This window comes from Oryza glaberrima, chromosome 9 (genome assembly GCF_000147395.1).
Source record: "Oryza glaberrima chromosome 9, OglaRS2, whole genome shotgun sequence".
In the NCBI taxonomy this organism is placed as follows: domain Eukaryota; kingdom Viridiplantae; phylum Streptophyta; class Magnoliopsida; order Poales; family Poaceae; genus Oryza; species Oryza glaberrima.
Window position 1 is genome coordinate 16,342,343 of NC_068334.1, and position 26,362 is coordinate 16,368,704.

The 26,362-nt window shown below is 39.0% G+C and overlaps 3 protein-coding genes across 6 annotated transcripts; 2 read left to right on the plus strand and 1 right to left on the minus strand.

The window, feature by feature from the left end:
* Positions 1-4,699: 4,699 nt before the first annotated feature.
* Positions 4,700-16,368, plus strand: LOC127784340 (uncharacterized). Its single transcript, XM_052311569.1, has 18 exons — positions 4,700-4,997; positions 5,970-6,143; positions 6,989-7,170; positions 7,606-7,711; positions 8,002-8,078; positions 8,779-8,866; positions 9,614-9,803; positions 10,643-10,769; positions 10,874-10,954; positions 11,105-11,206; positions 11,332-11,427; positions 11,569-11,643; positions 12,038-12,157; positions 12,611-12,739; positions 13,054-13,131; positions 13,622-13,708; positions 15,817-15,903; positions 15,990-16,368. The coding sequence occupies exons 1-18, from the start codon at positions 4,943-4,945 to the stop codon at positions 16,038-16,040; spliced, it is 1,905 nt and encodes a 634-aa protein (XP_052167529.1). The 5' UTR covers positions 4,700-4,942; the 3' UTR covers positions 16,041-16,368.
* Positions 16,369-18,688: 2,320 nt separating this feature from the next.
* Positions 18,689-20,307, minus strand: LOC127784341 (cyclin-dependent kinase inhibitor 6). 2 transcript variants are annotated; one of them, XM_052311571.1, is made up of 3 exons: positions 19,996-20,307; positions 19,800-19,898; positions 18,689-18,888 (listed from the first exon to the last, which is right to left on the minus strand). In XM_052311571.1, exons 1-3 carry the CDS (start codon positions 20,070-20,072, stop codon positions 18,819-18,821), a joined length of 246 nt encoding a protein of 81 aa, XP_052167531.1. In that variant the 5' UTR covers positions 20,073-20,307; the 3' UTR covers positions 18,689-18,818. The 2 variants fall into 2 exon arrangements, with proteins under 2 accessions (XP_052167531.1, XP_052167530.1); XM_052311570.1 differs by having other exon boundaries at positions 19,981-20,307.
* An 810-nt stretch (positions 20,308-21,117) lies between these two features.
* LOC127784969 (uncharacterized) lies at positions 21,118-23,199 on the plus strand. 3 transcript variants are annotated; one of them, XM_052312398.1, is made up of 2 exons: positions 21,118-21,425; positions 22,338-23,199. In XM_052312398.1, exon 2 carries the CDS (start codon positions 22,359-22,361, stop codon positions 22,878-22,880), a length of 522 nt encoding a protein of 173 aa, XP_052168358.1. In that variant the 5' UTR covers positions 21,118-21,425; positions 22,338-22,358; the 3' UTR covers positions 22,881-23,199. The 3 variants fall into 3 exon arrangements, with proteins under 3 accessions (XP_052168358.1, XP_052168356.1, XP_052168357.1); XM_052312396.1 differs by having other exon boundaries at positions 21,119-21,421; XM_052312397.1 differs by lacking the exon at positions 21,118-21,425 and adding an exon at positions 21,433-21,595.
* The last annotated feature ends 3,163 nt before the right edge of the window (positions 23,200-26,362 follow it).

Here is a 26,362-nt window from a genome sequence, read left to right on the forward strand (position 1 = left end):
GCTGTTCCTTTATCACACATCCACTTGTCAGCTCGTACCCTCTCTCGTCTTCATTGTCATCATTATTTAACAAAATTAGAACTTATCATCGTTGTGATTATGTTAGAAGTCCCACCAACACATCCCTCGCCTTACTCGTTTTGCATTCTTTGTGTCGTCCTACTGTAGCTATTCGTCACTTGAGTAGTTTGCCCTTTCCAGAGCTAGGACTAATTTACGGAAACATTTTCTAAATCCAAATGTGTCTTTCTTAATTATCAATCCTAGATTTTGATATTTTGGTAACAAAATGGAACACATTTGTACCTCTGGCCTAGATATAATAACAGAGCTATAATTCTTATGGAATTATTCATTTATTATTTGTCTTAGTCTACAATCTTATAATGTAGTTTCATATAAAGTGTAGTTTTTTTTTCCTTTTCTTCACTTAATGTTATAATTTCTATATATGCAAAGTGAATATTGGTGCATTCTTTTAGGTCCCATATTTCACTACACGGTGCTCTTAATTTATTTCTATTGGTGTTCTTAATATATTTTTATTTTGAATTGTAACTATATTTTGTAATTACACATTTTAAAATGTTTAATGGAAGAACCAGATCGAAATGATAGGATGATGCCTTTCCACTTTACTCTCTCCCATCCGTCACATATTATGGTGTTAACTAGTTTCTAGAAAGAAAAATATAGTAACACCTATAACACCATTTTTATTAAATACATATTAAATATATTTCTATAGTATGTTTGTTTCGTATTGAAAATATTATTGTATTTTTCTACAAATCTGATTAAAACATCTAATAATATAAAAGCAAGTACTACAAAGACTTAAAGGTGGTATCCAGAGATACCACACAAGCTAATATAATAATGTAGATGAGTGAAGAAAGGAGAAGGCAACTGACGACCACCACTCATGTAAGAGACAATCTCCATACAAATTTCAAGATAAAAACGAGGGATATGAATAGTAGTTTGGACAAATAAATATTAGTACTAGTGTATTAGAGTTAGTATAGAGGTGATGTATTGTATAAATCACCTATAAATTTATGAGTAGGTGGCATGGACAAAATTATAGGTAGCATCCACCTCTACTATAAAACTAGATGGTTATCTCTCACGTTGCTAAAGGAGAATTATTATATATATATATATATATATATATATATATATATATATATATATATATATATATATATATAAGTTGTATTTTTTTACTTACTTACCTGAAAGTGTCAATTAGGCCTAGAGGGGGGTGAATAGGCTAATTCAAAAAAAATCAATTAAAAGCGGAAGCAGTAATTTTCGGATATTTCCGAAAATTTTCGGAGTCAGCACAAATAGCAAAGTAAATCCTAGATCTAGTTGCCTACAACAAGAATATGCTAGCACAAACAGCAACTAGACCTATAGCGGCTCAAACAAGCAAAGCTAGTGGAGAGGGAGGAAGTAAAGTCACCAAAGATGAAGCTCACGAAGTTGTTCCCGAAGTTCGAATCCTTGAGGGGATTCTACTCTCCGTTGAGGAGCTTACTAAGAGCCAGGTCTTAGCTAACCCTTTCCTCAAGAGGTTGCACTAAGCACTCCTCCTTCCACTAAGGGTATCTCCTCCCTTTCGGAGGTGAGATCCGACCTTCACAAACTTCTCCCGGCCAACCACAAGTAGATCGGTGGCTCGGGAGCGACACCTAGCCGCGGAGTCCTCAACCTCCAAGAGTAACAAATGAAGCAAAGAACTCCCGGAGATGATGCAAGTGCTCACAAATCTTCACGAAGTCAACAACAAGCACTCACACAAACTCGAATCCACAACTCTCACACACACACCAAATCCAAATCGAACACGGGTGAGAGGGGAAACAAGAAAGCAAGGCTCAAAAGTGCTAGAGAGAGAGAGCAAGCCAAAGGCACAAATGATTGGAATGGAACTAGCAGCTCTCACAAGTGAGGGGAGGGGGCTATTTATAGCCACAGCCCAAATTCTGCCCGTTATGCACAATAATTGAGATTTTCGGATATTCCGAAAGATTTTCGGACATGTCCGAAAATTCCAGCTCAGCACCAACAGCAAAGTCAACGAAAGATTTTTCAGACATTCCGAAAACTTTTCGGACAAGTCCGAAAATTTCCAGTACTACAAAACATCGTTCTGGATGTTTTCGGAAAAGTCCGAAAATTGCTTTCGGACAAGTCCGAAAATATACAGAAGCGATTTTTGACTTTGCTGAAGTTTTTCGGAAACTCCGAAAATCAATTTCGGAAAAGTCTGAAAATAAACAGAACCATATTTGCCTTCACAGTCATTTTCGGAAAGTCCGAAAATGTCTTTCAGACATATCCGAAAATTTCCAGAAGTGAAAATTGGTTCTGTACATTTTCGGAAAGTCCGAAAATGGCTTTCGGAAAACTCCGAAAATTTCCAGAACACACCAAACAGAGGAGAAACACTTTTAAAAATTGATTTTGAGCACTTTGATCACTCCTCGTATGTCAATGCATCATCCCTTTTAATAGTGTGACATTCCTATTGACTCAAATGAAAGAAAAAAGGTACAATATACCATTTGCTCATTTGCCGCATCACACACATCAACGTATTCCGCGGGATATGTATTACGCTAACTCATTGAGGACATAACAACCTTCACATTTGCTTAAAATAAAAATGTTAGTCCTCTCTAATCACATTGTAATTAATCACCAAAATCATTAGGGGCCTAGATGCACTTTCATTACCATATGATTTTTTCCTTATCTTTATATATTTTGTACCTTGATCAATTATCTAAAGTTATATTTTATATGCCTTTTGATGAGAAGAGATACAATTTACACTCTTGATGAATAATTCAAATGCTAAAAATAATTAAGATGATGTAACTTCATGAGAGAAGAAATAATTAGCACTAACTACACTTAGTGGGGGTGAACTTTATAGGTAGTAGCAAAAAACTTGTGTGTTGCAGCAGATGAAGATATTTTTTTTTGTGATTGATAGAAACTTGACCAATTTAAATGACAAACCGAAACAAGATAAATAAAACAATGACAAAACAAAGTAAAAAACATACATAGCATTGAACCAGGTTGTGCTTGCTTCATGTGTTATTACACGAACAATTCCTTTTGTACTTTTTTGAGTAAATCACAAAACTACAGATACTTTGATCAAACTATCACAAAACTACATATTTAAGAATGTATTTCACAAAACTACAGATTTAGAGTTAAATTTATCATGGAACTACAGATTTAAGGTATTATATCACAAAACTATTGATTTAACAACTATTTTATTACAAAACTACACATTTAAAAACATTTTATCACAAAACTACAAATTTTATAACTTTAAATAAATAATAGTGCTATGATCTAAACTCTAGAATATGTAGTTCTTTGATAACTTAATCACTAAATCTGTAGTTTTGTGATATGGTGCATTAAATCTGTAGTTCTGTGAAAAGTTTAACGCTAAATCTGTAGTTTTGTGATACATATTCTTAAATCTGTAATTTTGTGATAATTTGACACAAGTATCTGTAGTTTTGTGAAATTTACTCTACTTTTTTATATGCCTCACAAATTAATCAGATGGCTATTCCATAAGCTGACGCATGTGCATTTTACTATACCTCATCGACCAAATATTGAAATTTTGATTATTCAATTAGTGAAAGTTTTATTATATAGATGAAAAGCATTAATAAAGAACAAACTTACTGCATACACATCAAACAATGATAATTTTAAAAGTAAATTATTTATGAGGAGAAAAATTTGGAAGAGAAAAAAAAAGAGAAAAGAGAGGAGATTGGAAGGAGAGGGAGATCATCAAGAGAAAAGAAAAGGAGAGAAAGAAAACGAAAAAAAAGGAGAGAGAAAAAAGCCGTCAATAGGGGAAGAGGCACGTTGCGCATGCCGACCACATGGAGGTGTGCGGGGCGAGTGGCGGAATGGTGTGACAGAGGGGTGTACAATAGACATTCTAAATTCATGTTGAATTGGATACGGACAACGTACAACCAACTCAAACACAGATAACATACAAAAATCTGGTGGGACACATGTGTTCAACTTTTATAATGATAGAGGGCCTGTTTGCGAAGCTTATAACTGTTGTAGCTTCTCCCAAAATTATAAGCTTCCTCAAACTGTCCATCTTTTAGTACATATTCTAAGAAATTGTAATTGTAGAATCCATAAAATGAATTAGAAGCCATGTAAACCCAGTTTTTCTAGATTATCAAAAACTGGCTACCAATCAGTTGTTTCTCAGAATTTTAAGCTCTCTCAAACAGACCCAGACAGATAGAGATAAAGAAGAGACATAGGATTTTCTCTAAAACGGAGGGTGATTTAACCATTTATGATTCCGTGAATATGGGCCACGCCAAAATTTATTACTCAATGAAACCTACGATGAAACATTTATTCTTTAGAGCTAGGGATGGAACATCGACATGTACACTACAGTTGTTTGGAATACATGGGCCGAAGTAGGGACACAATCCCATTAAATATCCATTTATTTATGAGATGAACTACGTAAATACGTAATCGTATACGTAAATACGTAATGCCTCGAACTATATAAAATCTCGTCTGTGACTGTGAGAGCTTGCAACGCAAAACTAATCACCTGTGTATGTAAACCGTTGAGTCATCCCCTTCGCGTGCATCACGTTCCAAATCAAACGGAGATCGGGAGAAGAGACCGAACAGTCTGAACTCTGAAGCTGGTCAACAATGAGGACGAGATAAACAAGCTTCCTGCCTACTCCGACCTTCCATCCTCGCGTTCTCCGTCGCTTCGCCTCTCTCCCCGGCTCCCCCAAACCCCAAACCCCAGCTCCCGTCTCCGTCTGCTTCCCCGGCCGCCCGAGCTCCCCCGTACGGCCGCACCCCACCCATCCACCCCGCCGCCGGGATGGAGCTGAAGCCCGGGATGTCGGCCCTCGTCACGGGCGGCGGCTCCGGCATCGGTGAGGATCGATCGCCTCTTCCCTGTCTCTCTCTCTCTCTCTCTCTCTCTCTCTCTCTCTCTCTCTCTCTTTCTGCGCGTCCACGGTTCACGAAAGCCCCTGGTCCTGGGGTCTGGACGCGCCTTGCTGTTTGTACGTATTGCTGTTGGATGGGATTGGGTGATGCTTAGTTTGTCCATGGCTCGCGCGCTGGTCGGTCTGATTTTGTGCCCCAATCATCAGTTCATGAGTGTGTGTGTGTGTGTGCGCGTGCGTGTGTTTTCTAAATTCTAATGGTGCGAGAAATGGGGGAGGAGCGGCTAGTTATGCGGGGTGGTACTTGGGATCGGAGGTGAACAGGTGATGATGGTCCATTGATCCCTGTGATGGGTGCCTTTCTGGAAAGCGCTGTATGATGGTTGTGGCATTATTAGCAAACGGAGGAGGTTGAGGGCTTGTACTTGTAATGCTTATGGTTCAATGGTTGTGTTAGGCAGGGTGAAAGTGAACTTTGAGCGACACACCGACGCAATAACTTGTTGTGTATGATTGTTATGCCCCGTACATAATACTACGGAGGAATTAGTCTAGTAGCTAGCAGAGTACCTCACATTTCCCCTTTCTCTTTTCGTTGTCCCTGAAACTGAAAGGATAGCGGGCACCCGGTATGCTCCTGCTGGCAACTGTCAGCATGTTACTTGTATTGTTGTACTCTGATTTGGTACCTTGTATATGCTGTCATTTGTATGATGAATATAAATGAATCCCTGCTGTTTGTTCAGTATCAGTGTCAAATTTGAGAAAATAAATGTGTTGGGGAAATGCAACAACTAGTATTTAAGTCCGCACTCATGAAGTTTGCTACTAGGATATATTTGCTGACAACAAGTATCTTCTCACATTCATGATTTAATTGGTTTTCTGCAGAGTAGATGAACACTTCCAGCATATTCTTATAATGCATTGACTGAATATTCTTTTAAAATTTTCCAGGGAAAGCACTTTGCATTGCTCTTGCACAGAAGGGTCTATTTGTGACAGTTGTTGATTTCTCTGAAGAAAATGGAAGAGAAGCCGCTTCATTAGTTCAAAATGAAAATAAAAAGTTTCATGGAGATCTTAAAGTTCCAAGTGCTATGTTTATTAAATGTGATGTTACTAATGCAGGTAAGAGTCTTGATAAGGACAATTAATTTGTTTGTGTACCTCGTTTTCGAGACCACACTTGTAGCTGTTTTCCTGGTGCTAAATGCTTTGATAACAATCAACACACATGTCAGAACTAAAGTAATTTAAAAACTTGGCAGATATCAGAAGACTGGCGAAGTGTGATAATTCTTTAGAAGCCAATTGTAACATAGTGTTTTTTACATAACATATAATTCTTTGACTTCTAAGTACTACTACGTACTAGCTAAAATCTGTTCTGAAACGCTAATTTAAAAGGCATCCCTGCAGTGTTTCAGAAGTATGATAACTATGATTTAACACCTAATGATTAACATGGTATTGCTTCCTTTTGGTTTTAAAAAGTACTCCCTCCATCGCATAATATAAGGCGCCCACGCATTTCAAGATTCCACCTTCAAAACATTTTGACCAATATTTAGTATAACATGAATTGAATTTTACTTGCTAAAAATTATATCATTGGATTGACATTTGAATTTACTTTCATATGGTTATAGTTTTGTTACTACAAACCTTATAATATATGAGAAATTATAAAACAAAGATTAGTTTTGGAGACCGTGTCAAGTTTGACAATGCCTTATATTATGGGATAGAGGGAGTAACATATTTCTATTAGCTATGCCTTATTTGTACCATTTTTCTGTGTGAGAGAGCACCAAATCCTTTGTCTCGTTGGACTGGAACTCAGGATTTCTTGTTGTAATTGTATTGTTTTGGTTTATTTTATCATTGGATTTCCAATTGCATGTAGTATAGTTTCAACTGTTAACTTAAACCACAATCATGAAAAAAATGTGCATTTATTTTATCATATGTAGGTGATCTTTCTGCTGCCTTTGGAAAACATGTGGACACATATGGTGGACTAGATATTTGCATCAATTGTGCTGGAATTGCCATCAAGACACTAGTTTATGATGATAGATCTGATGGAACTAGCACATGGAGGCATGCTGTAAATGTGAACCTTGTTGCTGTTATTGATGGTACTCGCATTGCAGTAAGTCTATCAGGAACTGGTTGAATATAATTCACTTAAACAGTTACTGCTAGACCAAGTGATTGATGCCTGTCTACTATGTTTGGATGTATTAACATATGATTAGGAATGGCACATATGGTTTTTGTATCTGTTGATCCATTTGTGGAATACAGAAGGGGGTTATTGTTTTTTATTTCTTTATTTATTTTCATCTATTATTATCAGAGGAAGTTAAGTGGTAATAGACTTTCACAATGTAACCTGTCCATAGAGTTTCTTTGAGAGAATGAACTAGAGTAGCATTTTGGATCAATGACAATTGACAAATCATGCCAATTATTGATATTTGGATTCTTCGTTGTGCATTTCTTCTCAACAACTAATATGTTTAGGATGCTATTTTTTTTAGTTCATGCAAGCACCATATATACTTACAGTTATTTTTTTCACCAGAGTCAAATTATGCGATCTGGGAAGAAGCCTGGTGTCATAATAAATATTGGTTCAGCCGCAGGCCTTTATCCTATGAACTTTGATCCCATATATAGTGGAACAAAAGGTGCATATACAATCACATATATAATTCTTATTTTTTGGGCAGAAGATTGCTGTTGCAATGAAAGTCCAACTTGGATTATAATTTGATCATTTATTTGTGAAAAATAATATGCATGCTAACTGTTTATCTAGATGGTTCAAGATTCTTTGCAATTACAACTTGTACATGATCCACATGTTGATAAAGATATATGGCCAACTGTATTTTCCAATATTAACTCCACATTCATTTTATATTGTCAAATATGTTTTTCACGCTATGCCACTGTGATCGCAAATATTGTATTTCAGCTGGCGTTGTTATGTTTACAAGATCACTTGCTCCATTGAAACGCCATGGTATACGTGTCAATGTACTCTGCCCTGAGGTATGAATATATTACATAACTAGAGGCAAATATGAAATATTTATTTATTTTTGTCATTTCTGACTCATAGTATTCCAGCATATGTATTCTGTCCAAAACTTGTGAATTTGCTGATATGTTTGGTAGTATATCAGAATATTAACTTGATGATGGTACAACAGACAGCACACCCAGCTGTGCTCTCTGTTACATAAGTTCTTATTACATAGAAATATTACTAGAATGATCACATAAAGCTTTCCATAGGGCCTCCTCTACTATTTCTTAGAAAAAGAAAGACGAAAAGTGATTGGTCACTACTTGGATTCTCAAGGACCAGGAGCAGATATCCTTATGACCATCCGTGCACCCATTAAAATTGCAAGCCTTATATAACTCTCATTTTTAGTTGTGGTAGAGTTGTATGAACATGTAGTATTGTAGTTGAGCTCACAGGTAAAATTAACTAAGTGGGCAAAAGTTGATGATAATTGCATATGAGAAAAACCGTGGATATCTGGAAAGAGTTGATATCTGCAACTTGATAATTTCCAGATTGCAGAATCTCCAAGTCATAAATTCACATGGCTTCAAATTTATCCTAAACAAACTGTTCTATGATTCTATCATTGTCTCATTATCAAACGCTGGATGCTGTGAAGGCAATGATGCTCCATGATCATTATCAAACATGATCTATTTTATGGTTTGTTATGTGCAGTTTGTTCAAACTAATATGGCAGAGCAACTAAGTCGTCGAATAATAGATGTAACTGGTGGATATATAAAGATGGAAGACATTGTTAATGGTATGTTTCTCTTACCTTTTTGAGCAGTAGGTACGTCTGTATGTGTGTTCTCCACTTTTAACCTTGTGACCATAATTTGTGTGTCACAGTTTATACAGGCATGTTCAACATTCTGATGAATAATTCTATTGCTTTTGTTGAGATGGAATGCTTTACTTGTTGAATCAAATGTAGACATCTGCGCACATTTAGCTATGTAAAAGATATGTGATTCCATTATTTTGATTTGAGCAAAGACATAAAGTTTGAGGTCTATAAACTTCCATGAGTATTTAACTTTAGTCTCGGAGCTTGAGAGCTATTCAACTAGGTCCTTCAACTTATAAAATCAAGTGATATCATCACTACTTTGTTCGCATACCCATTGATAACCATATGAGCAACTGAATGTATAAATTTCCGCAATGAAAGGAGATCACAAATATGCGATAGACTTTACTGGCATGCAAATATCTAAAACCTGATATCCTGGTCTGTAAAATGGACATAGCTTTTCTTGGGATGGATCCATGTGCCTATGCCAAATGTCCCTGTCAGGTTGGTATTGTGTTTGACGGGACTCGACTAGTTGACCTCCTTATACCACTGAATGTGTTTAGGGACCTAAGTTCTCAATCCTAGGGGGTCAGGTAATACACCTATGCAATTTTAGTTATCTACTGTGGTATTTTAACCCCTATTGATGCATACCTCTTGTTTACCCTCTCTTTTGGTTTGCTGAAAAGAACCTATTTTTATTTGGATTAGGTACATTTGAACTTATAAAAGATGAAAGCAAGGCTGGTGCTTGCCTTTGGATAACTAAACGAAGAGGGATGGAGTACTGGCCAACACCAGAGGAACAAAGAAAGTATATGCTCAATCTTCCCAAGTCAAAAAGGATGTTAACACAAAATACCTTTTCGACTGTCCAAACTCCTGAGTTCTATGAGAAGATGTAAGTAGTCCTGGTATGCTATTATTATTATTTCTGAACACCTGAATTCTCAAGTAAATAACTTGCCCCCCAATGTTTATTTTTTTGGTGTGCGTTAAGAGTCCTTCCCTACAATGGTTGAAACCTGAGTTAATACCTCAGAGCTAATGTTTTTCATAACAATGCAACATTTGCTAGTTGAAAAAAAATAAAATATGTGCCTGCAAACACATTTACCATCTGGTCATGATTGTGTCCTCGTACCTTCTACCTTGATGTCAGCCAGTACAGATGTGATCAGCATAGGTCATGATTGTGTGAAGCATGAGCTCACCAAGCGTATTGGTGTTGATGCTTCTTACACACGCTTTCATCATACAATTTGTGAACTTCGGTGGGCATGCATTTAGTACTTGTATTACTGTAAGTTTCCCATATTTTAAGTACTGTAAAGTTGTCTCTTGCATATCTAGACCCTTTGGTGCATTTCCAACACATGCTCAATTCATTTCAATCTAGAAGACAAAGTTTCATTTTGTTATGTAGAAGTGCAACTATTGATAACCCAGCAAAAATAATAATGATTTTACCATATGGATTTCTCTGTGAAATGTTTGTTTCTTAGAGATGATTAGGAGTGCCATTTTGTGGAATCCGTGTTCGTGTTATCTATCATCTATAATGGACTAATGGTTCAAATATAAATATGGTGAACAATAATATTGCCTACCAGTTTTTATGTTTCACACCTTGGATAGGTCCTCCGATACCTATGGTAGTTTTTATGCCAGCAATTTTTTTACAAGAATATTCAAAATGGAATTTATTTATTAATGATCTGTTTCTTGATGATCATGCAGAGTTGTTCACACACTTAGCCATAATTTTCGCGATGCTACAAGACTTGAACGTGTGCGCTTGAGATTGCCGGTTGAACCACACAATGCTCTGGTCAAAATAATATACGCTGGTGTAAATGCTAGTGATGTAAGTCCTTGGATTCGTATTTTCCAAATGTTTTCCTCTTGATTTCTCGTTGATCGGCGTTCGCGAAGATTTCTCGTTGATCAACCTTTCATGGCGCTTTTCAGGTTAACTTCAGTGCTGGGCGTTATTTCAGTGGTGGTGCTAAAGAAACTGCTGCACGCCTTCCGTTGGATGCCGGTTTTGAGGTGATGGATGTCCTCGTACTTCTGTGTTAAACTTTTTAAAGGATGCTCAATGTTGGTTAATGTTTTTAAGATATACAACTACCTCCTCTGCCTTTTATTTTCCCATAATATTCCTTAGCCTTTTCTCATGAGAAATTCTAATTTATGCAGGCTGTGGGCATTGTTGCATCTGTTGGAGATTCAGTGAACCATATTAAAGTTGGCAGTCCTGTAGCCCTTATGACTTTTGGGGCCTATTCTGAATTTACTCAGGTATTACATTCTATGCATCTGTGTTACACACTAAATTACCAATGACCTTCACCACTCCTTCAATGGATCATTTCCAGCATCCATCTATCAGTTCACCTTTTGACTTTACATCTTTATGATTAAAGGTTCCAGCCAAGCATCTTCTTCCGGTGCCAAGACCAGATCCAGAGGTCGTTGCTATGCTAACATCAGGATTGACTGCTTCAATTGCCCTTGAGAAGGTTAGTATACAGTTCTTTTGTTTCTTTGCTACATAACATGTGGCTTTGACCTCATACTTGGTGAACCAACGTTTAAGTTTGGTGTGGTCTACATGAATATAACTTCATTATCTGATTTGCGTTGATTTCTGCTGCCTTTAGGCAGGCCAAATGGCATCAGGGCAAGTTGTTCTAGTTACAGCTGCTGCTGGTGGAACAGGACAATTTGCTGTGCAGGTCAGTTGATGTTGACACTATTACTATGCCTTTACTCTTGATTTAGCGCAATGCTCAACTCTGCACCTCCGTCTATAGTTTATCTGGGAGGTGTTATTATGTCTCGAATTTCATTTTGGAATTTCCACAGGATAACTGTTTCATCTAAGTTAGGACATGCATATATAATGTTTTTTTTTCATAGTTATTAACACTTGGGACCATGAATTTGGCTCCTTCCCTGTACCTTTTGCTGCAGTATATATGATGTTTCTAGGACACATAGTGACACAGACAATGTTATCATCTTTGATTTTATATTTCTGTCTGCATGTTATTCTGTTTTCTGTCGGCTGTTATTAACCCTGAATCATATCACTGTATGCTGACTATATTTTATCTATTGCTTCACTAGCTCGCAAAACTAGCAGGCAACAAGGTTGTTGCCACATGTGGTGGCAAAAGTAAAGCTGCAGTTCTGTCTTCCTTAGGAGTTGATAGAGTTATCAACTACCAAAACGAAAAGATCAAAGATGTAAGCTTGCTCAAACTTCACTTTTAATATCTCTACACTTAGAATTGATTTTTTTCATACTGAATACTTTGTGTTTTATGTTTCTAAGCTTGGTAGCATCTTTCTTTAGGGTGTATTGACATAAAGGATGAACCAAATATGTTGCCTAGTCCAAAGTCTTAACTTATTTTTCTGTTGTGTTTGTGGACTTCTACATGCTTCTGTTGAATCTTGCAGAATACTATAATCCTCTTGTTCAACATTTCATGTGCTACTGATAATGCCTAATGTTTGTTGTGAATACTTGAATTACATTTATTTGTGATGTATATGTAGACAATCTTTATACTACTGTAGTATTTCTGAAACTATCACTCTCAACCTTCTAGTGGCTGTAAGCTATTTACATTGACTGTATAAGTTCGTTTTAGTGAGGGTTTAGCAATTAGTGATCTTTTGAATATCTGATTCCAGGTTCTGAAAAAAGAGTTTCCAAGAGGAGCAGATATCATATATGAATCGGTTGGTGGGGAAATGTTTGACTTATGCTTGAATGCACTTGCAGTTCATGGACGCCTTATTGTAATTGGTATGATCTCCCAGGTATGGTTGACAGCTGAAACTCATTTTTTAATTTATCATATGTTGTGAATATGGGAATTTAGTAACCACTGCGCATGAATGAACTATCCAAGTGAGCTTTATGGGAATTTTGTTCTGTACTTCGCCTGAAAAGAAAAACATTTGTAATAGGAAACTTGGATGTGTAGCTAGGAAATATCATTGAACTGTAATTGTTCTGATGACACCTATTGGAACTAGTGCTTATTACCCTGTTTAGCTTGTAGTTATTTTAAAATGCCATGGCTTTTACCAATTCATAACGAACAATCAACAATCTTTGTTTTTCTTTTCAGTATCAAGGAGAGCATGGATGGAAGCCACGGAACTACACTGGACTATGTGATAAGATTCTTGCTAAAAGTCAAACTGTGGTATGTGTGATGTAGGCATTAGACCAACCTGAACCCTTTTCGTTGGCATGAAGAGCACTTATTTAATATCCATTTAATAATTTGATCAGTAAACAATGATTCATCATACCGAGAATGTTGATCTGATGATCTCTAAACTTGGACCGGCTAGAGTTTTCAAATACTTTGACTGCTATTTGTATATCGATGAATTTGTAAATACTTAAAAGTATATAGTATTAATAAAGTATGTTGCATGGCAATGTAATAATACAGCAATCATTCATCGTAACCAAATAATCCAGGGCCCTGCATGAGACATGGGAAAATTTTCAAATTCCTGTCTAATTCTCATGTTCCAACAGGACCTAGAAATTACTAGTGGCTAAAATTTGAATGATAAGTTGATGATGTCAAGCAAATGAATTGTATGAGCCAGTGATTGTGATGTACTAATACGATTCTTCTGGAATGTCCTAACACTAACGAGTTCTTTCCTTGTCAACTTCAGGCTGGTTTTTTCCTAATCCAGTATGCTCACTTGTGGCAAGATCATCTTGACAAACTTTTTGACCTGTATGCCTCCGGAAAGCTAAAGGTATGCCTCGAGCCTCCAATGTAAATTTCTGTTTGGCCCTATGCATGACTAGGGTCAAAACGAAGCTACATCAGTAGGACCTTTATTTGGGTGATGAGGCAGAAATCTAACGAAGATACACAAATAACAAAAGCCTTAAATTATTCTACCATTTCTTGTTTCTCTTCATACTGTTCTGGCATCCACAATCTTATGAAAATGTAGGTATTAGGCAATAAAGTATTCCCATGACCTGGTAATAAGCATTGTGGAAGTGGATAGTAATAACAAATACTAATTAGTAAGCTTATGACCCAGTTGTAAGAATAAAAAAAAATAAAAATCTCTTTCTTTCTTCTTTCTCTCTCTCTCTTTTCAACACAAGGATGTGCTTCTACTGCATGCTGAGTTGGACAAAAAGCAACTGAAAAAGCAATACAGTACTTTTTTCTCATGGCATGGGACCCACTTTACAAAGGCCTACTACCTTAACCTGCTACTTATTTCCTAACTAGGCAAGATACATTGGTGTTGCCATATGTACAAAACATTGCACTATTGTATTGCTTTTAAATAATGCCAAAGCACGTAGTCCTGGCCTCCCAGGTGACCAGTCTTATCACTGTCTCAGACATCTAATGCTTTTCAAATTTCTATTTTAGATTTTCTCAAAAACTTTACTGGAGTCTTTGTTTTCGCTTTTCAAATTGGAACTAAACGTTTGAAGTACTACTTGAAGTAAAGTTTTGGGACTCCAGTATCCTATCTAGTTGGGAACCACTTGGAACTAGAACTAGCCTCAAAGTTCTTTTATGCAGGATAATCACACACATTTAATTTGGTATTATTTCTATTCTTCATTTTATTTTCCATATGATAAATTCTACTTTTGGCCTTGAACTATTCTTCATGCCCCCTTTTTTTTCACTTGAATTCAAAACCATTTGTCTTCACACCCAATTTTCAAAATCGGATAAATAACACCTTAGCAGTGGTTTTCGTTAGGACAGGCTCATCATTATGCATGTTTTAGTGACTTAGGTGCCACTTAATTGGGTACACATCAACGTATCTTAAATCATATAAGTTCAGGTCAGCAGGAACAACTACCATGTCAACCACAACCACCATGGAATAGTGCTCGGTTTTGTTAGTTGAGGATGAAAAATAACCCCTTTTTCATTCAAGGTGAAAATTAGGCTCCAACAAGAGTTGAGGGCCAAAAATAGATTTTGCCCTAGCTATATAATATCTGTATTTACCTTATTCTGCAAACTAAATATTTGAGTCTGTTCTACTCTTTTTTATTTTCAGTATTCTCAGCTTCTCATTTAGCTTTTTGGATAGATCACTCTCGCCTAATAATCCGCTTATGATGTCTGCCCTCGCTTTGTGTAAGATGGTTAACGAGAGGATTATAGTCAGACTCGACTGGATTTATAATCTGGTTCAAACTCCTGCTAACGAGTAAGGCGGTTCTATCACTCCTGCTGCTTGCTCGCTTACTCTGATCTCTTTCTTCGTTCTCTGCTCCTTCTCTCTCCCTATTGGGCCATCAGTGAGCAATCAGCAGCCCAGCTCACAAGCTGCTCCTCTGGGCTTCTGATCTTTGAGGAGTAGCTCTTCTTCCTTTGATTTTATCAGTAATAGGGCCCCTTTGAATCACAGGAATGAAAAACGGAGGAATAAGAAAAGCATAGGATTCTGATAGAAATACAAGTGTAAAACAGAGGATTGCAAAACACAGGAAAAACATAGGAATGGCCATTTGATTGAGCCGCAGGAAAAACACAAGAATTTGAGAATAGATAAAGACTCAAAAGATTCTTAACATGAGGTAGTTCCTCCAAAACTTGCATGGGAATAGGCATTCCGTAGGAATTTCATGGGATTACATAGGATTCATTCCTTTGATTCAAAGGGCTATGTAAGAAAAATACCTATAGAAATGAAATCTTTTAAAATTCCTATGAATTTCCTTTGAATCAAAGGGGGCCTTGTTATTATGTGTGTTACGTTTTCCTAACCAGCATTGGCACGTAACTTCCTAAAGTAATAGCGAATATGTATAATATATATATGCTTTTTATTTGCAAATTTAGCTTTGCATGACACGATGCATACAACAGGTTTCCCTTGACCCGAAGAAATTCGTGGGTGTAGCTTCTGCGCCTGATGCGGTAGAATATCTTCATTCTGGCAAGAGTGTTGGCAAGGTACCATCGCTTATATGATGAAATATGATTCTGTTCTTATCTTCTCAAATGTGACTTAATAGATTTTTCTTCTGGAACCTTTCCAGGTTGTTGTGTGCATTGATCCGTCATACAGTCAGACCCTTGCTAAGCTATAGTCTGTGGACATGAGATACATCATATTTCATCGTCTAGTCACGAGGAAGAACAGTGCAAAAAAGACAAATACACAGGCTATCGGCATACCGTACAACCTTGGGCTTCTTGCTCCGTTTTGTTGTCTGTGTGCGTAGCTGAAACATTCCCATATTTACCCCAGCCGGGAGAAACCGAATAACTGCATATGTTGTATAGCTCAGTTGTCTGAGTTTGTGGGAATAGCTCAATTGAATGTTATATATAAGATCGTTCCATGCTCATTGTCAAACTTATCTTGGAAAACAATGCTGTGTAGAACTAGAATATTTTCTTCTGTGGCAGGGAGCCCTTTGTGTGTCCGTGGGGATCATCTAACTATCTAAGCACACATAAGGATGTGCTTGCAAGTTGCAATCCAGGCCTGAAAATTCTTGATGCCTGTTCTTCAAGCGATTTTTTTACATGAAGCCCTCCTATAAGTGAGGATATCGCTTCTTGTGAATACTAACCAAATTCCTGCTGCTCCAGGCATGGTGTTTTCAAATTCCTAACACGAATTCAGCATGTCCACATGCAACGGAATGCCTCAACGCAAAGGTTCGCTTCGTCACTCGCCATGGCGAAGAACGCCGGTATCTGCTGACAGTAGAAAAGTTTAATTCCAAAAGAGAGGCTATGATTCTGTTAGGTAGAGCTTCACTACTATTAGAGTTGGAGCTCAACCAAATAGTTTCAGCTGTATTTAAAAAAGAATGGTCTACCTACAATGCTTTCACAAAATAGATTAGAGATGTAGAGTTAGGTTTAGATAGCTCAAGAACTTTACTTCAGATTTTAGACTCAACTTCCAAGTTAAATTGAGCAGTTGGAACCTTGCCAATCAGAGAAAGAAAAAAGAAGAAAGAAGTTTTCTTTATCAGTTCTCGTCCAAAGGAGAAACTGTCCAAGTGTATAGTTCATCTGATCTGTTTGCAGGGTGCGAGACTGCAAGCAACTGAAAGGGTAAACAGTGCCATGGAGATATACTTCTCTAAAGCAGGGAGATTGCATTCCGTTTGTATAAAAAAAACTTGTGGGCAGAAAACGGAAGTTCCTGTACAACTTCACAAAATGGTACTACTAGGAATAGCATATACAGTTTTCTTGGGTTCAGAATAATTCCTCCTGGTGGTGGAGGAAGATTTTTATTGCACGTGAAAAAGAGAAAACTCATTAGCATATAATTAATTAACCTAATTAAGAGGCAATTGCGTATTTGACCCTCTTTTAAAAGCTAACTACCAATTTGACCCTCTTTTTTCAACTTTGCTTATTTGACCCTTCTTTTCAAAATTGAAGATACGGTATCACTCTATTCTGTTAAGGACTTCTAACGGTGTTAACTGAAGCACAAAAGGTCCCTTTTGCCTGTACTCATTTGACCCTATTACATGTGGGACCCACCTGTCAGTTCTCTCTTCTCCTCTCCTCCTCTCCTCTCTTCTTCTGACGCCGCCTCCTTTCATTCCTCCGCGTCGCTTCTTCCCTTCGGCGCCGGCTGCCGTCGCCGCCGCCCCTCCCTCCCTTCTTCGCGCACCAACCTCCGCCTCCCTCCCCGCTGCGCGCGGACGCCGACGCCACTGTCGTTGCCTCTGCAGACGCCGACGCCGGCGAGAGCCGCCGCAGACGCCGCTGCCGCTGCCGCTGCCGCCGCCGCCAGGCCCGGCTTCCCTCCCTCCCTTCGCCGGCGCCAGCCTCCGCCTCCCTCCCCGCGCACCGATGCAGATGCCGCCGCCGCCGTCTCCGTCGCCAGGCCGGGCTCCCCTTCCTTCCCGCGCTGCACGCCAGCCTCCGCCTCCCTCCCTGCTGCGCGCGTCGACGCCGCCGCTGCAACTCGCTTGCAGGAGAGAGAGAGAGACATGGAGAGACATCTGGATAGGGTTAGAGATGGGTATGGTTTCTAAGGATATTTTGGGCATTATAAATTTTAATTATATTTCATTCTTTTTTTTAAATCAAATCTTAACGGTGTTAAGAATACAGGGTCAGACGAAGGTTTGTTTTTTTGAAAAGCAGGGTCAAATAAGCAAACTAAAAAAAATAGAGTCAAATTGGTAGTTAGACTTTAAAACAGGGTCAAATAATCAATTGTCCCATTAATTAAATATTAAATACTACCTCTGTCCTCCGTCCTAAAATAAGTGTAGTCGTGGGGAACTGTGTCAGACGTTCGACCGTTCGTCTTATTTAAAAATTTATAAAAAATTTGAAAAAAAATTAGTCACACATAAAATACCGTTCATGTTTTATCATCTAATAACAACAAAAATACTAATCATAAAAAAATTTCAAATAAGACGAACGGTCAAAAGTTAAACATAAACAGTACAAAACTGTACTTATTTTGGGACGGAGGGAGTATTATACACTTAAAAATAAATTTATTTATATTTTTAAAATAACTTTTATATAGAAAATTTTTGAAAACATGCTAACGAAAAAAAATTGAAGTTTAAAGTTGAAGAAAATTTAAGTTTAGAGTTGAAGAAAATAACCAGGCCTAGAAACGGAGACGACAACAAATTCCACGGATAACGACAAGTTAAGCATATGCGTTACAGGCGAAGCATCTACTGCTAACGTACAAGGTGAGCTTTTACATGATTAGTCATCTCGTGAGCTTAAATAAATTACAGCTAAACACATGACATGGAGTAACCGAGTAACTACATATACATGGGTAAAGAAAAGATTCATTAGGACAGGATTGGTCTGTGCATCCTCCTGACATTTTGACTGGCTGTTGCCACATATCCTCTTTACGGGCGTACCCGGACCCACTCGTACCGGCCATCCATCGGAGCGTCCTTGACGATGTCATAGTTGTACCTTTAACACAGCCAAAAGATACAAACGTTATTACTACAACACGGGTTATTGTTGCCCTGGCAGCATTTTGAACACTACTAACTACTCCTCCACTAATAGTACTTCACATTTGGCAAAACAGGAAAAAAGAACCAATTTATTTTTCAAAATTGTGGGGCAGTGGTGGCATGAAAACTCTACAGCATGTCCCAGTTGGAGAACATCAGCACAGGCTGAACCAGCTGGATTTTTTTAAGAAAAGAGAAGTCCACTTGGAGTTGAGAAGCCAGGATTACGATGGAGAAAAGGTATTGTTGTTCGAGCTATCCCATGATCTCTAGAGCTCCAAGTATTTTAGAGACCTGATCAGGATGCCAAGACTCCAAGCTGTGCAGTAACTTTGTTAGGTTCTACACTAGCAGCTGAGCAGCATTCCTTCCAAAAAAGCAGAACTCCATTTGGCAGAATAGAATAAGGCTGTGTTTAGTTCCACGTTAAAATTAAAAGTTTAAAAAAATTAAAACGATGTAATGGAAAAGTTAAAAATTTATGTGTGTAAGAAAATTTGATGTGACGGAAAAGTTGAAAGTTTGAAAAAAAAAAAGTTCAGGATCTAAACGGTGCCTAAGCATACAAAGAGCAAGAGAAAAATACAGAGGAAACCACAAGCCCAGAGGCATGTACAGTAACCCCATTTGGCGTTTTTACTGTCTGCGAGTGCAACAACACCACACTGACAAGCTGCACTTCGCGAGCTTCAGCAGCAGCGGAAAATTTTACAGGCCCACTGCCGTGCCGATGCTGCGAGTGCAAGGGCTATAGCTATATAAATCCCCGAGAAAACCAAACCTTACGGTCACAGAAAGGCCACAGCTCGCTCGCGCTGAGACGATGTCACCGTGCGATGCTGCCGTAATGTACTTAGTACTCACTTGGCCGCGAAGCGCCGCGCCACGCTGCTCTCCGCCGCGGCGAGGAAGGCCTCCACCTCCTCCTCCGGCGGCGACCTCCCCTTCTTCGCCTTCCTGGGCCTGCAGTGCACGCACGCGCGTGACGTGATAACATGTCAGGAAGAGGAAGAAGGGACGACGGGAAAGAGTGAGAGAGGCGCACATGTCGACGACGCACGCATTGTCGCCGTCGCGCTTGCCGCAGCTCGACGCCGCTGGCTGCACCGCCGTCACGGTGGCGGCCGCGGCAGCCATGTGCTGTGCTGCTCCTCTAATGATCCCACCCTCCCTTGGATGCTGATGCTAATGCGGTCGTGGGCTCGTGGCAGTGGGTGTTATGGAGGGGGGTATTACGGGGCGGGGTTGGATGGGACGGGAGGAGATAACGATAGGATTAGGTAGGAGAGGAGACGGGACGGTGGTAGCTGCTTAGCTTATGGGCGGAGAGGAGTGTGTGTGTCTGTGTGTGCGGTGTGGTGGGCGTCGTGGACTCGCGGGCGCGGCGCGCGAGACTCCTCCCGCCGCGGGTAGTTTTAACGGCAGCGCGCGTACGTGTACGCGCGGGGCCTAGCGTGCGGCCTAGTGGTGTGCTGTCACTGCTCGTCACGACCTGTACTTGGGTCGGGTGGCTGCCGCCACGCGCCCCCCCGTGCCCCCGTGGGTTGGAGCGGAAACAGTATGCGAGCCGCGCGGTTGGGTCGCTGGCTGCGTGCGGACTGGGACTCTGGGAGTGGAGGATGGCTGGTTGGTGAGTTGCGGTGGGGGAGTGGCGTGCGTGAAGAACGGGAGGCGCCCGTGGGTGGGGGGTGAACAGAACACAGAACAGGTGAGGTGACGGCAGATTGGCAAGTATAATTGGGCGATGCACATAAGATTCTGCTGCGGATAATTGGGTGGCATCACAGTTGATCAGATAATATTCTTTAATGATATGGATGGAAGAGAGAGAGAGAACGGGAGGAGGACAAAGATTGAATAGTTGGTGTCAGTAGGATTTCAAAGCCTGGGGGAAGTTCTTGGATGAACACGGACGGAGTTTTACATCCTCTCTGTCATGGACTCATGGTGTCCTGGAACTGTCACTGCTTTGTCAGACGTTCGCCTATAATTCACTCGACTCGAGTAGTCCAGTCTACATGTGTTTCATCTTTGTCAATTGTCATGCGTTCGTTTTTCTTTCTCGTTGCCTTTCAGAAACGTCCTAAAAACATTAAAACAATATGGAGGGAAAAGAAAAATCTGTCAGTTGCATGTTATGTGGTCAATTCGATCCGACGGCTGCTAATCAACTCTTGAATTCACATCCAACGGACGAGCCAATGAGGAGGACCTAAATCCCTAGTCGGGCGATTCCTCAATCCCCATCAACTCCGCCGGGGCGCCGCCCCTCCCCTCCTCCTCTCTGCCCGTCGGCTGCGCCGCCGCACCGGCCGCCGCCTCGACCAGCGGTTGACGGCGGCCCAGGTTCGGAAACCATTCACGTACCCCGCATCGGCCGCACCTCCCCTCGCCGCCTCGCGCGTCGCAACTTCGCCGCGCAAGCAGTCGACCCTGCGATCCACAAGGCTGCATCGGCCGTCAAGACCTTCGCCGTTATTTTGCTTGTCGGTGATAGTTGCTAACCTCCGTATCTGTTTTCTTAGAATTGTTCTTGCTGCTGCAAAATCGTGTGTAGAACTTGTCTCGATCAGCGGAGCAGTTTCTTCTATATACTACGATGAATTGATGAAGTGGCTGGATACTGACATGTGCAGATGCCGAAGGACAGACGTTGCTAGGTTGTGATGATTACGATTAAACTCGATGTCTAAGTAATTTTGCACTCATCTGATGATTTTAGGTCAAAACCCGAAATTTGTACTTCAGTTTAGGCAATCCCACCCACAGGGTCAACCTATTTGTGAGGTTGCTAATCCCTTCAGTAGGCACTTTATTTTTGCCCCAAGTTTGGAAAGAGTAGATCATTATATCACCATATTTAAAGTCATGCTATGAATCTATAATCTTGCAATAAGTGCCCTCTGCGGCCCTGTTCTTTTTGGCTACTTTATTTGATCATGCCTCTAAAAATATGTTTTCTCGAAAACTTTCTTCTACTGCATTGTTTAAACCACATTTTCTAAGCTATTTTTAAGTTTATTTCTTAAAATGTTTAGTTTATCCATATAATCAATTAGATAATCTGTGAAAACAATATGCAATGCCAAATGTAAAATTGTAACAGATCTGTGACTATAAACTCAAGAGTCCCAATCTGAATCTGTCCCCCTCAATGGAAAGATTGTGTCATGACATTGCAAAATCTTAAGCAATATACCAGTTCTTTAAACTGCCTTGGTTTTTTAGAAGTTATATTTCAGAGAGGTGCTCCTATGCATCTTCTTTCAGATTTGCACAAATGTTATGTTATTACGATTCTGCTTAAGTCATAATACTTCTGCCGCAGAAGGTTATGAGACATAAATTACATACTTTTTTTTGTTCCATGTTTGCTGAACCACTTTTTTTTCCCTTGCCCAGTCTAGAGACAGTTATTCAGACATGCTTGAAGGAGGCAACTTTTCCAACCAGGAGACCTTGTACGAAGTTCTATCCGTGAGGAAAGATGCTACATATGATGAAATTCGTGCAGCATATAAGTCTGCTGTACTAAATACACATCCTGACAAAGCACAGATGGCTCTCAATCCATTGGTGTCTTCCAGTGAGCGAAATGAATTTCTCAGTGTGCAAAAGGCATGGGAAATCCTACGTTATCCCAAATCTAGAGCAGAATATGATAAGCAACTGCAATCTTCCCGACAGAACCTTGAAATTGTTGCAACTGAAATTGAAATTGATGACATGATCGTTGAAAGTACTGCTGATTCTGTGGAGCTTTTGTATCCTTGTAGGTGTGGTGATTATTTCTCAATCACTTCACGTGAACTTGGTCAGATTGGAATTTCAGTCAGGGAGGACGGAGAGATGGAATTGCACACTTCTGATTCTGTTCCAGCATCTGTTGTTCTTGGCTGTGGCTCATGTTCTCTTAAGGCACGATTGGTTACAAATAAAACTTGATGGTAATTTTTTTTGTTTGCATCTATCAGTATGCTTGCCAGCAAAGATCAATATAAAGATGCTACCTCCTATTCTTCGAAGAATTCGGCGTGCACATGGAACGTACATTGCTGTTTAAAAATGAAATTCTGGAAGAATGTACCTCTGATCATCCTCAATGCAGTGTGACCAATGAAATTTTGTAGTACTACATGTAAGCTCTGTTGGTTGTAGGGTTATAAATGACATTTTGACCGTTGTAATCAGCTAACTACCTTTTGTCAATTCAGGCCGCAGCGAATTAAAGGTGCTTATCTGGTGATTAATACATGTCTTTTGGTAAATCTTGACTGATTTATTGCTTGCATCAGTCAATTTGTACACCAGCACAACAGCTACATGAATGCTTACCGTTTTATTAGGTTTGAAAAGTGATGTTATTTAGCCGTCTAAACTCTATAGCCTCTTGTCTTGACAAGTGACAAGAACCCGTTGTTAGTTGCCGACTTGCCGTCCTTGCTGTAATTTATCGTTTAGTAGTATCTGTACTGCTAAGCAAGGACGGCATCCTATACAGAACAGTTGTGCCGTATTCTAATGATAAACTGATGATGAATAATCTATCACCCATCAGCATTAGTATCCAGTTGTCTGTAAAGTTATATCTGCCGTTAGCGGTAAGTCATCTGTACAAAGACGGTGGTCACATTGCTCATCTATTTTACTTGCGTTGCATTTTTGTATATATTCTGCATGTGCGTGCACTGCTTGCCATGTACGGCAAAGCATTTGCGTATTGACAAGTGCCGAAGCCAACTTACTTGATTACATCCATTCGTTTCAAAATATAAGGATATTTGGAATCTAAATTTTGTATCGTGGGAAATCTAAATTTTGTATCCCAGTATAACAAGGATTTCTGTGTTGATTCCCATAATTCCCATCGCTTCAATGATTTCAAAGCCAATCAGATGGCTAGAAAGAAAATCTAAGCAATTCAAAATTCAAAAATTAACAATTGAAGTGACTTAAAATTCCTTTTGACCTTACTCTAGTATTTGCTAAACAATTTAGAAATTAGTATATTTTGGAACCGAGGGAGTTACACCTAAACTTAATTTGTACAATCCAAGTTGTCCTAAAACCTAATAAAACTGAGCAAATGAAAACTACATAAATACACTTACTGTCTTCATTAATCATTACTACTACTATACTTCAGAGGTACAGTACTAACTTGTAGATCATAAAAAGGTAGATAGTGCACTAAAAAAATCGAAGCATTTCATCTTGAGAATCGTATTCTCACTTAACAATATCCTTCACATATTCTAGAGGCAAGCCAAAAGGCAAGAGAAATTTAACTCTGCCCAATTGATCTCCCATCCCAATGCTCCTGAAAGCTACACGCCATATCTCTTGAACTAGAAGTTCTTCGCATGCAAGTTCTAGAGTGCATCTCTCCTTAGTGCTCCATGACCTCATCATCGTTGAGAAGTGAGAACCCTATGCGAGGTAGCCTTCGTCCTGCCTCGCCTCACACTTGGCATAGCAGTTTGGTGCGAGGTTGGTTTAGCGTTTGCTTTAAGAGAGCCGCGAAAACAACGGCCATGAGCGGCGCGAGCGCACGCACTCGAGCATTTCGCCGGCCACGACGAGCTCGCTTTGCCTGAGCTCGCCGTGGAAGCAACCGGCAAAAGAGAAAAAACGAGCGTGATCTGACGCAGCCACCACAACTGCAAGCAAACACTGTTATATAGCTTGGAACTATGTGTTGATGAGTAGTACGTTGCACGGTTATTTTCTCCCCTGAATTTAGTGCTGCGTGGGGGTGTGGAGAAGAAGGCAAATTTATCCCAACGGCGACGTTTCACCGGAAAAGTGTACCCGGTTTGGTACAGGCCTGGAGCTGGGAGCCTTGTGGATTAAAGAACAAGTACGTGTTGCAGTTGTAGTCGTGATCTTGTTGAGGTGTTGAGGCGAATACTGTTTACTAATGATGCGATTTAATTCCCTTCACTTTGAACTAGCTGGTTGGCCCGCGCAATTACGCGGCTAGCACCCAAACAAAATCATATATTTTTTTAAGTATGATTTTTACTTAAAATTTATTAAATAGCTATCTCATTGTCTTAAGACTTTGAAAGACCAAACCTTATCATCATCGTATTTCTAATTATATAGTTTTTAAAAGTCACACCAGTTGTTACCCCTTATGTCTCATCTCCTTCTTTATTTGCTTGCTCGATCTACCACTATTTCTATTCATTTTTATTGGAACCTTTAAAAATTGGATTTTATAGTTTTTAGAGTTTATTGCCACGTTGGGTTTCATTTTTATAATTTCTAGATGTCCCATCAAACGTTGCTATTATACTCCTCTACGACACGTCCACTGTCTTATCTCTTTATTGTCATTGAGAATTTAAAAATCGAACATAATTATCGTTTAAGTTCATTTTTACTTTTTAGAAGTCCCGCCAAACCGTTAGCGGCTTTGCCATTGTAATCCTCTACGGCTCGCCCGCTGCCTCCCTTCTTTATTTCATTTTGATTTTAAAATCGAACATGATTATCATTGGTTTTTTTACTTTTCAGAAGTTCCGAACCTTTAAAAATTGGACTTGTAGTTTTATTTTTAATAATTTTTAGAAGTGCCATCAAACGATGTCACTATGTCCCTGATCTACAGCCCGTCCACCACCTACTCTTTATTGTCATTGTGATTCTAAAAATTGTTTTTTTTTACTTTCTAGAAGTCCCGGCAACCGCCTTACTCGTTTGCTTCACGGCCTCCCTGACGTCTCTCCTTTTAATCGTCATTAGGATTCTATTTGGTGTTTTATTAACAATTTTTATATGTCATATCAACCGCCACCACTCTACTCCTTTATAGGTATGTTACTTAATATATCTCGTCATGTGTTTTAGATGGCCTTTTATTTTAATAATCTTTATTTTTATCAAAAATTTTAGTTATTTATAAATTGTATTCCTAATTGAAATCTTATTTTTCTTTTTCTAATTTTAGAATTTTTTTAAAAAATTTATTTATTTTTATTTTGAATTTTGATTAATCTCGTATTGGCTTCTTATATGGAAACTTCTTTCAATATTGCTTATTTTTAATTCTGAATTTCAGCTATTTTTAAATTGTATTTCTATTCTCCTTTCCTTTTCTAATTTTGGATTTTATTTTATTTTTATTTTGAATTTTGATTAATCACGTATTGGGTTCCTATATGGACTCCTCTTTCTATATTGCATATTTTTAATTCCGAATTTCAGCTATTTTTAATTGTATTTCTACTTTGACTCTTCTTTTCTTTTTCTCCGATTAATGTGGGAATTTCTAGCCCCCACGGCGAACGTGGTGCCTTTGTTTCGAGCTGTCTTAATAATATAATAGATAGATAGATAGATAGATAGATAGATTCCAGGCCGATTGGGAGATTGCAACTGAAACTCTCAAAAGTATGGTCATTCTCAATTCGTCACACTGA

Coding starts and splice junctions, on each gene's coding strand:
- LOC127784340 (XM_052311569.1), top strand. CDS start 4,943: ATGGAGCTGAAGCCCGGGATGTCGGCCCTCGTCACGGGCGGCGGCTCC. Junction 11,207..11,331: donor CCTATTCTGAATTTACTCAG/GTATTACATTCT, acceptor TTATGATTAAAG/GTTCCAGCCAAGCATCTTCT. Junction 12,158..12,610: donor AAAACGAAAAGATCAAAGAT/GTAAGCTTGCTC, acceptor ATCTGATTCCAG/GTTCTGAAAAAAGAGTTTCC.
- LOC127784341 (XM_052311570.1), bottom strand. CDS start 20,072: ATGGCTGCCGCGGCCGCCACCGTGACGGCGGTGCAGCCAGCGGCGTCG. Junction 19,899..19,980: donor AATGCGTGCGTCGTCGACAT/GTGCGCCTCTCT, acceptor CGTGCACTGCAG/GCCCAGGAAGGCGAAGAAGG. Junction 18,889..19,799: donor GCGCGGCGCTTCGCGGCCAA/GTGAGTACTAAG, acceptor GCTGTGTTAAAG/GTACAACTATGACATCGTCA.
- LOC127784969 (XM_052312398.1), top strand. CDS start 22,359: ATGCTTGAAGGAGGCAACTTTTCCAACCAGGAGACCTTGTACGAAGTT.